The sequence below is a fragment of the Silene latifolia genome, chromosome 3, assembly GCF_048544455.1.
Source record: "Silene latifolia isolate original U9 population chromosome 3, ASM4854445v1, whole genome shotgun sequence".
NCBI classification, from domain to species: domain Eukaryota; kingdom Viridiplantae; phylum Streptophyta; class Magnoliopsida; order Caryophyllales; family Caryophyllaceae; genus Silene; species Silene latifolia.
In genome coordinates this window covers 88,068,845-88,079,551 of record NC_133528.1, presented here as the reverse complement: position 1 = coordinate 88,079,551, position 10,707 = coordinate 88,068,845, and the positions used below count along the sequence as shown (strand labels likewise).

The window sequence follows — 10,707 nt, the reverse complement described above, 5'->3', positions numbered from 1 at the left end:
CAGGGACTTCTGGGCAGTCAAAAGAGGTCTGAACAAGTGAGGAGTGAGGTCCTGCAGACAGGTCCTTTGTGTACTGAGAATCACACTACTGCATTACTAGCTCCTATAACTAAAGATGAAATCAAAAGGGTGGTTTTTACTATCCCAAAAGACAAAGCCCCAGGCCCAGATGGGTACACTAGTGGGTTTTTCAGAGACTCCTGGGATGTTGTGGGGGAGGATGTCTGTAGTGCTATCATGGAATTCTTCAACTCTGGAAGAATGCTTACACAAGTTAATGCTACTAATATCACCCTCATTCCAAAGAGTGATAGACCCACAAATGTGAGCCATTTTCGACCAATAGCTTGTTGTAATATGAACTATAAGATAATCTCAAAACTTCTCTGCAACAGATTAGCAGTGGTCCTTCCTGATATTATCCATGAGAATCAAGGAGCTTTCGTCAAGGGCAGGTCTATCATTGAAAATGTTCTCATATGTCAAGATATTGTCCATCTGTATGCAAGGAAAGCAGTCACCCCACGGTGCCTATTCAAAATTGACCTACAAAAAGCATACGATACCATTGAATGGGATTTTGTAGAACAAATGCTCCATGGGCTAAAGTTTCCAAATCATTTCACTCAATTGGTGATGCAATGTGTCAGAACTCCTACCTACACTCTGTCCTTAAATGGGAGTAATTTTGGGTACTTCAAAGGTCAGAGGGGACTGAGGCAAGGGGACCCTATCTCCCCACTTCTTTTCACTATGTGTATGGAATACCTAACCAGACTGATAAACTTTGCCACTAACAGATGGCCATTCCAATACCACCCCCTTTGCAAGAAGTTAAAGCTAACCCATCTCATGTTTGCAGACGACCTACTTCTATTTTGTAAAGGAAAGCCTCGATCAATCTGTTACTCATGAGAGCCTTCTCCTCCTTCTCTAAGGCATCTGGACTAGCATTGAACAATGCTAAATCAGAAATTTTCTTTAATGGAGTTGAGGAAGACATTAAGGAAGGGATAAAAATGGTCACTGGATTCAAGGAAGGCACAATGCCGTTCAACTACTTGGGAGTGCCCATTAAAGCAGGACGCCTTACTAAGCTAGAATGCAATGCAATCACTGAAAAAATGGTAGCTAGAATTCGAAGTCTGGGAGCAAAGAAGCTATCCTATGCTGGAAGGGTGACTCTTATCAACTCAGTTCTGAACACCCTCCAGAACTATTGGGCGCAGATGTTCATCATTCCAAAAAGCATCATACATCACATAATGGCCATTTGCAGGAACTACTTATGGGATGGCTCAACTGTCTACCATAGAGTCCCTTTGGTTGCCTGGGATAAGGTAACCTTGCCTAAGAAGGAAGGTGGGTTGGGAATAAGAAGAGCAGACACCTGGAATCTAGCCACTGTGGGCAAGCTAGTTGACTGGATATATTGCAAGGCAGATCGACTATGGATCAAATGGGTTAGTGATGTCTACATCAAAGACCAAGACTGGCACGGCTATTCTCCACCTGCTGATGCCACCTGGGTATGGAAGTCCATATGTAAAGTAAAAGAAAAATTAAAGAATGGCTATGAAGATGGCACCTGGACTGTGAATCCTAAAGGATATACTATCAGGAACGGGTATGATTGGCTATCACCTGATCACACCCCTCTTGATTGGCCTGCAATTGTATGGAATAATTGGAATGTGCCAAAACATTCTATGACTACTTGGCTTAGAATGCATGAAGGCATGAACGTGAAGAGCAAACTAGTGAAATTCGGATGCTGTGATGATGCCCTCTGCCTGCTATGTCAGCTACAACCTGAAACAGTAGACCACTTGTTTAATACCTGTGTGTATACAGTCAATATTCAATCCTGCTTAGCCCAATGGTGTGGCGGATGTTTTCCTACAGTGAATAGCCTGATTGCAACCAAAAGCGATAATCCTCGATGGAAGGTAAAGGTGGCTATGTTCAATGCGTTTACTTATTCAATCTGGTATCAAAGGAATAATGCGAGAGTCAATGACTGCTTGGTACGACCGGAAATAGTAGCAGCACGAATAGAGGAGGATGTAAGGAATAGAGTTAAGATGAAATGCGGAATTGATGTTGATGGGATTCGATCCCTGATCAATAGAGTAGCACCTTGATTTTGTTTGTTATGGGACTCGATCCCTGGATCTTCATGTAACCTTTAAAAATTTGATTTATTGATATAATATATACTCACATTACACCAAAAAAAAAAAAAAAAATCTCAAAGAATATGCAAAACAAAGAACTAAAGATAATAAATGACCCAAATATGCACTAAAAAGCATGGGAACAAGGCTAATTCAGGGGCTAAATATGCGCTAACTATGGTCACATCAAATATCCCCAAACCGAACCTTTGCTCGTCCCGAGTAAAGAGGTGACAAAGACTAGGACCATTATTTAAACTAACCTAATAACATAGCCGATATGAGACAATTAGCGGGTCTCACTCCGCCCCTTCAACTCACAACAAGACAACCATGAGGTAGGATGCCTTCTTGCAAGGCAAAGTGGGTCTTGCCAAAATGGCGACACATCCAAACATTAAGCACACAAAATCACATAATGGATGCATCTACAAAAGGAATAGCCACTTCCTCATCAAGCGGCGGAGGCACTAAAGAGGAACAAATTTAAGAGCATGTAATCCTTCACAAATACTAGTTTAACAAATTACTAAGGCTAAGAGGATGGCATTAAATCACCTCCAAATGGTGTTAAACTAGACTACTTTCGTCCTCAATTTCCAAATGCTTTCGTCAAGGGCGATCGGATGGTGGTGGAATGATGATCCCTATGATGCTAGTAGCATATGACATGACAAGTCTCGAATTCTCTACAAAAGTAAAGGTCATGGATCGTCCCAAGCTCGACAAAGTGGCTTGACAAAAAGGCTTTTTGGGAATGAAATGCTCAAATCTTTATACACAACGGGTGGATATGACTAGTATTCAAAAATTGACCTCATTTGACTTTCACATTTCAAAAATTTAAGATGGGGTTTGTCCCTTCCGGGCTAGTGTCCTTTGCTTTCGCCAATCGCTTATTAGGCAACCGGTTAACCTCTAGACAATAGCTTTTCGGGGTGATAGTCACTCTGTCTTTGGGCGGCCGAATTCACAACCGTGTGGGGGCCCAATTCAATGGATCCCGCTCCAAAGCACATCGAAGTGGTACGCCTCCATCAAAACAATTTAATTTCTCAGCATTAAACAATTCATAACATTTGAGGTTTCCTTGGCATTAAATTACTTCCACATGACAAAATTTTCGAAATGAGCACTTCAAACTTATTGATAGAAAATATTTTTGGGTTGCCTTACCACAAGGTCAATCAAGGTCACCTAGACAAGTTAACCAAGTCCACATCGCATCACGGGGTTGGATAGGTGACTCACATGCAAACCCTTGACTAGGCTTTGGGTCATGGGTCAAAAGACACTAGTATGACACTATCTAGGGTGTTTTACAACCATTCTAGTAGGCAAAGTCTTAAGTTGAAAAAGTATTTGTAATGGCTTAGTTGCTCTTGTCAAAGTTCCTAATTAGGCATTTTCAAAAAATTTATCTAAATGCAACTACATGCTATGATGCAACTAATATATACATCCTAATGCAAGTGATTCTACTACTAATATGACATATAAACTAAATGCAAGTCCTAAGTTCACATTGTTATACCGCATCAATCAAAATAGAGCCACATAGTCATTAACATAAAGAGGAAAAAGGAGATTGGAAAGATCATACCATGTGGTTTTCAATATCCTCATGTCTCGGATGTGGCGTAGTCGATCAATGTGAACAAGGATAGAACAGTATATACAAGACAATATATACAAGACTACACTACAATAGGAAATAAACATGTTTTTGGGTTTTCAATTTTGAAATTTTTATGATTTTCGAAATTTTTCAATTTTTTGGGTTTTTGAATAAGAGTTAAGTGTTAGAATTCCCATCCCCACACTAATATGGGCATTGTCCTCAATGGCCAAAATGATGGGAAACTATGCAAAGATAATGCATGATTTTTATACTAAATGCAATCTACACTAATCTACACTACATGATGCATGGTTTTTTTGTTATGACGGAGAGGATAATTTAGATTACCTCCCGTTGTGTATGCATTAACTTCCCCAAACCGAGTTAGACACTATGGCTAATGTCTTAAGGAAGGGTGTAGTTCATGCACACACTATGCAATGCATGAAACTAATTTGTCATTTTGGATTTTGAAAGTGGGAACAATGAAATGAGAACACCTCAATGGTACCAAGGTGTGAGTCCTCTATGGTGCTAGGACTACTCCAACAATGATCAAGAAAAATAATTAAAACAAAGAGAGAAATAGACAAACCATGAGAGGGTAGGAGCCTCTAAAGCTTGCTAATCTTCCATCATATCATTACTATCATCACTCTCCTCATTAGAAGTGGTCTCATTGCCACTTCCCTCTTCATTTGCTTCTTCACTTTCTTCTTCACCTTGCTCACCATCCTCTTCTCCTTCTTCACTTGCTTCCTCATCAATGTTATCATCAACCTCTTCATTATCGACAACCTCATTGTCACCCGGAACAACCCTAGATGCACTCGGAAATAGGACTTCTCTATCCGCCCAACTAGGCAAAGGACATGATGGATCAAGTAGTTCTTGCCTAGCTAAGTGTAGGAGGGGTGGATATTGAGCCAAGTAAGCATTTTTCCGATCCTCAAAGGCTTGCTTGTGCATTGCTTGCATGAGAAGAGTCAAATAATCATTTCTTGCTTCAACTCCATCGGGCTTGAACTCTTGGTACTCGAAAGGGTAAGGTGGTGTGACAATGGAAGAGGAGGGCATTTCAAGTTCACCCTTTTGTTGTCGGATAATATACTCGGCCTCTTTTGAAAGGGGAAGTAGATAATTGGTCCGGTTGACGCTTAGACGACAAATCTTTGAAGGCAAAGTAAACGATCTAGCCTCACTAGTGAGCCATCCATACTTGGTGTCAAGAGGGTTATGGGCAACCCACTTGTACTTGTGTATCATAGTATGCATATCAACAAGATGACCACCCTCCTTCGCCTCATACTTGTTATCTTTGTTGAAGTTAGGATCAAAGTATTTAGCTAGGGTAGTGACTAGGCCGCCATTCACAATAACGGTAGTGCCTTTCTTCCCACAATCAATGTTGAGCCATCTATCTACCAAAAGCCTTAAAGAATTGAAAGGCTTGGTGTGTACACTTCCAATGTTCAAAGCCGATTCAAGAAGAACAAAATCAAGTTTGGTGAAATGGTTGGTATCTTTTCTTGCAATGATGGTGTTTCCTATGACCTTGTGCCATACTCTTATGCCCGGATGGTGGACTAAAAGAGCACGACTCGCATGAAAGTCCTCAAATTTCCTTCCGGAAATTGCCTCCCAAAGAGGGTCGGGGTCATACTTTCCATAATTCTTAAAATAACTCGGTTCATCACTAAGACCCAAAATTTCACCCATTTCCCTAAAGGAGATGCATCTACTAACATTAGCTAGACGAAACTCGAGGTTCTCTCTAGTCTCAACATTGTTGACTTTCAAAGAACTCAAAAATTCCAAGGTAAGGGAGGGGTATGTCAATTCTTTTGATTCAAACAATTTCTTCAACCCCATTGCTTTAAAGAAGGCTCTAGTTTGCTCAAGGACACCCAACTTATCTAAGGTATCTTCACAAATAAACTTGGTGGATTGAAATGATTTTCTAGCAAACTTGGCAAAAGTTTCTCTATGGGTTTTGGAAATAAAAGTTACCTCCGGATAATGCAAAAGTTGATCAATTTCCGGAGTAGTAGATGTTGTTGCTCCCATAGAAGGTTGTTGTTGTTGTTGCACTTCCAAGTTTGGGTTTGCTACCACCATAGCCAATGCTTTCTTTGCTTGAAGAGGCTTTTGCCTTGATGAAAGTGTCTTTGCCTTTGGTGCCTTTGTTGCCTTTGTTGCTCCCTTAGTCCTTGCCATTGATGAATTAACCAAGAAAAGAATGAAAAATCTTCAATTTGTAGTGTACCCAAATCGATTTAAAGGTGAAAGGCTTTCCCTTTATGAATTCAAAAATCGACTCAAAGGTTGAAGATTTTGTGCTTGGTTTTGATTTTTATTGAAAAAGGAGTGATTGATTTGTTGTTAAAAGGATGATTTGATTTGATTTTGGTGAATGTAGTTGAGGGATTTTGTTTTTGTGATGGAGAGGATGAGGGTTTTGATGTTTTTGAGTAGTGTTATGAATGAAGGGATGAAGAAATGAAGGTGGGAGGGGTTTTATAAAGCCCGAAAAATTCGAACTGCAGGGGCAATCCGTGCGGTTTCTGCTCGAGACGGGCGGATTCTGCCTTTTCTGGGTTGGAAAAAAAACTCGCCTAAAGACGGGCGTCTTTCAGCGAAGACGCTCGGATTCGCAGACACGGGACGGGCGGATTCTTCAGAAGGCGGACGGATTCCTTCACAGGGATTTTTCTTGTTTTCCTCAGCTAAGAAGACGGGCGTCTTCCCTTCAAGACGGGCGGATTTTCAAAGACGGGCGGATTTGTATTCAGGACGCCCGGATTCTCTTACAGTCAAAAATATTTCAAAAGTTCAGCTCAGAGGGACGTGCGTCTTCTACCCAACACGTCCGTATTGCCCGAAGACGGGTGGATTCTCCTGAATCCGCTCGGATTCGACCCCTTTGTACCCGGATTCAGTTCCATCCGTGTACAATGCGTATCCCTTGTCATTCTTCCATTCTTCTTCATATCTAGTGTTCTTCATTGTGGGGGCACTACTAAGGCATGGATAGCCTAGGCAATTACTATCCCCACACTAAGCTAAAGCACTACACATCAATTGAAATCATTAGTCCCTCCCTCACTTCTCTCAAACATGACAATTATCTTGATCAAAGTAAATAAAAATCCAAAGATGACAAAAATGCAATACAAGAATTGAAATGCGAGTTAGGGAGTTAGAAATATTTACAAATGGTGGTTTAGGGAGGACTCCACCAAACTCTCATTCTTGATGAGATGTCAAGGGGGTATGTCCAAGGTGTTGTTGATGTTGCTCAACACCTTGAAGAAATAATCAAAAGCTTGTTCATTATCGTTATAAAGTTCTTCAATAGACCTTGGCCCTTGTTGTCGGTCTTGATCGATGGCATTACCAATTTAGGGATTAAAAATCCCTTCAAATTCGTCGTCCCAAAGACCACAAACTTCATTAAGTTGATCATTGAGAATCTCTTGATTTGATGGAGACAACTCTCCCAATTTATTCTCTTGGCCAATGAGGCCATCCTCTTCTTCTTTGCTTGATTTTGATGTGCTTTGCAAGCTCTCCTTGTCATAATTCACTTGCTCTTTGAATGGAGCATCTTCAATTTTCTTCTTCCATTGGAGTTCCGACTTCTTCCTTTCATCCTTCCGGCTATAATGATCAATCATGAAACACGGTTCTTGCAAACGAGGAGCTCTCATAGTCTTGTCAAGATTAAAGGTTATGCTTTCATCTCCCACTTCTAGAGTGAGCTCACCATGTTTCACATCAATCACCGCACCCGCGGTGTGTAGGAAAGGTCTTCCTAGAATGATTGGAATGTTGGAGTCTTCCTCCATATCAACAATGACAAAGTCCACCGGGATGAAAAACTTCCCAATTCGCACGGGAACATCTTCCCATATCCCTAATGGTGTCTTCATCGATCTATCGGCAATTTGGAGTGTGATATTGGTGCATTTATGCTCTCCCATCCCCAACCTTTTACTCACCGAGTACGGCATAACACTCACACTAGCCCCTAGATCACATAAGGCTTTGTTGATCGTGGTGTCGCCAATGGTACACGGTATTTAGAAGCTTCCCGGATCCTTTAGTTTTGGAGGTGAACTCCCTTGAAGTATTGCACTACTCACCTTAGTGAAGGCGATAGTCTCAAGTTTCCGGATCGACTTCTTCTTTGTGAGGATGTCTTTCATGTATTTCGCATAAGCCGGCACGTGATTGATTAATTCCGTGAAAGGAATCGAGACTTCCAAATTCTTCACAATTTCCATAAACTTTCCAAGTTGGTCATCAAATTTGGGCTTGGCTTGACGACTTGGAAAAGGAAGTCTAATCACAATGGGCTCTTTCTCCTTGACCTTGTCTTCATTTTTCTTTGAACTTTCTTCTTTTGATGATTCTCCATCTTTGGAGTTTTGCACAATTTCTTCCTTATCACTAGCTTCCACAACTTCATCCTCAACTTGCTTCTTCGGTGCTTCATACCTTGTACCACTTCTCAAGTGAATGGCACTAACCGTTTCATGTCTTGGGGGATTACTTTGAGGTGGTAATTGCCCCTTTTGTCTTTGGGAGCTTGAAGATGCTAGTTGAGTCAATTGGGTTTCCAACATCTTGGTGTGAGCTAGGATGTTGTTGATGGTGGTTTCCTTTGCTTGACTATCTTTTTGCATTTGAGTGAAAAATTCTTGTTGATTCTTTTGCATTTGGAGGACCGCTTTTTGGACATCAAAACCTTGGTCATTTTGGTGATTGTATGGATTTTGATTTTGGAAACCTTGGTTTTGGTTGTAAAAGGGTCTTTGATTTTGGTTTCTCATGGGAGGTGGGGTGTATGTTGTTTGAGGGTTTTGAACATTTTGGCTTTTGTATGAGAGATTTGGATGAAATTTGGTGTTTTCATTGTAATAGTTGGAATAAGGGGTACCACTCTTGTATGCTTGGAAAGCATTCACTTGTTCATTTGTTCCCCTACATTCACTTTGGTCATGTCCCAAAGTTCCACAATTCTCACATATCCCACTTGGGATTGATGAAGATGCCGTCATGGCATTCACATGATGCTTTGGTGATTTTGAGACTTCATCAAGTCTAGCCATAGCTTTTTCAAACTTTAAATTGATTGTATCAATGTGAGCACTAAGTTGAGCACCCAATTGAGTAACGGAGTCCACTTCATGCTTTCCTCCTCTAGTAGCCTTGCGAGGTATACTATATTGTGAGTTATGGACCGCCATTTCCTCAATTTTGTTCCATGTTTGATTGTCATCAACTTCGGTGAACATTCTATTTGATCCCATGTTGAGAATGTTCCTTGAATCTTCATATAAACCGTTCCAAAATTTTTGTACCAAGAACCATTCGCTAAGTCCATGGTGAGGACATGAGCGACAAATTCCCTTGAACCGCTCCCAAGCTTCATACAAAGATTCTTCATCCCTTTGCTTAAAACCCGTAATTTGAGATCTTAGCATGTTAGTCTTTTCCGGTGGGTAGAATTTTTTGTAGAAAGCTAGAGCCAACTTCTTCCAAGAATCAATTCCGAGAGTGGCCTTATCAAGGCCCTTCAACCATTGTTTCGCGGTGCCAATTAGAGAAAAAGGAAATAAGACCCATCGAATTTGGTCTTGAGTTACACCGGTTTGAGAAATCGCATCACAATAGTCACAAAAGGTTTCCATATGAGAATGAGTGTCTTCACTAGGCATCCCCCCAAATTGGCTCCTTTCGACTAATTGGATAAAGGCGGATTTGGCAATAAAATTTCCGGTTAGATGTTGTGGTGTGGGAGTACCATTGGGTAGGTTCTCCTCGGTGGGTACGGAATGTGATGAAAATTTAGGCATTGTAGGTTGATTTTGGGTGGTATTTTGTAATGGGTTCTCCTCACCTTCTCTTGCAAAAGGGTTGATGAACTCAATAGTTGGTTGAATATCTACAACCTCACTAATACCTCTCAAATTCCTCCTAGCAAGTCTCCTATTGGTTGTCAAAGTTCTTTCAATATCACGATCAAAAGGTAACAAATCACCTTGTGATCTTCTAGACATGCAAAATATCAAACAACTTGAAAACAATTAGAACAAACCTTGAGGAGTTTTACTTCCCCAAGGCAAAGAAAGACACAACTAATAACAATATAAGGAAATCTAAATCAAGCTAACACCGTCTCCGGCAACGGCGCCATTTTTGATCGGTCCGTTTCGTGTTCACAATTGAATAAGTGTGGTCGTTGGGTCACGCCCGAATCAAAACACAGTTTATAGCTTCACAAACAACTCTACAATTAGTAAAGAGGCAAGTAAAGGTCGGATCCCAAGGGACGGGAATTGAGATGAGATTTCTATTGAAACTAGTGGTGTCTTAGGGGTGTCACAATTTGGGTTAATGTAGAAGGTCACTAACTAAAATAGCAATGAAAATAAACAAGCAAGATGAATTAAAAGGGTTGTAAACAATTGATAAAAAGCACTAGGGTGTCATGGGATCATAGGGGAATCATGGGAATTGATCATACAAACATGTTCTCAAATTATAAGCAAGCAATTATTGTTGTGATGGATTGAGTTGGGTTATATCTTACAATCCTAAGAAAGTTTGGGTCCCGGAGCCGAATCGATTAGATTGTACAACACCTACAAGTCGACTTAATCTTCCCTACTCAACAACATGCATGGTCTAATGAGACTCAAGTTGGTTTATGTCTTACAAGTCTCATTGAAAAGATAGGTGATGGGTAAAAAATGCAAGGATTCATAGGCTCGCATTTCATCAAACATAACATGTGCATGAGTTGAGATCAAAACAAGCAAGCAAATAAAACATGAAAGCATATTAATTTAAGCATGAATCATTCCCCATGTTGGTTTCCCCTAATCACCCATTAACCCTAGC

The 10,707-nt window shown here is 40.6% G+C and overlaps 1 protein-coding gene and 1 non-coding gene across 2 annotated transcripts; both read left to right on the top strand.

Moving 5' to 3' along the window:
- Nucleotides 1–911: 911 nt before the first annotated feature.
- Nucleotides 912–2,144, top strand: LOC141649313 (uncharacterized). Its single transcript, XM_074458007.1, has one exon. The coding sequence runs from the start codon at nt 912–914 to the stop codon at nt 2,142–2,144; it is 1,233 nt and encodes a 410-aa protein (XP_074314108.1).
- A 7,036-nt stretch (nt 2,145–9,180) lies between these two features.
- Nucleotides 9,181–9,287, top strand: LOC141650548 (small nucleolar RNA R71). The gene has a single exon (XR_012546573.1). It is a non-coding gene; the product is annotated as a small nucleolar RNA R71 (small nucleolar RNA).
- The last annotated feature ends 1,420 nt before the right edge of the window (nt 9,288–10,707 follow it).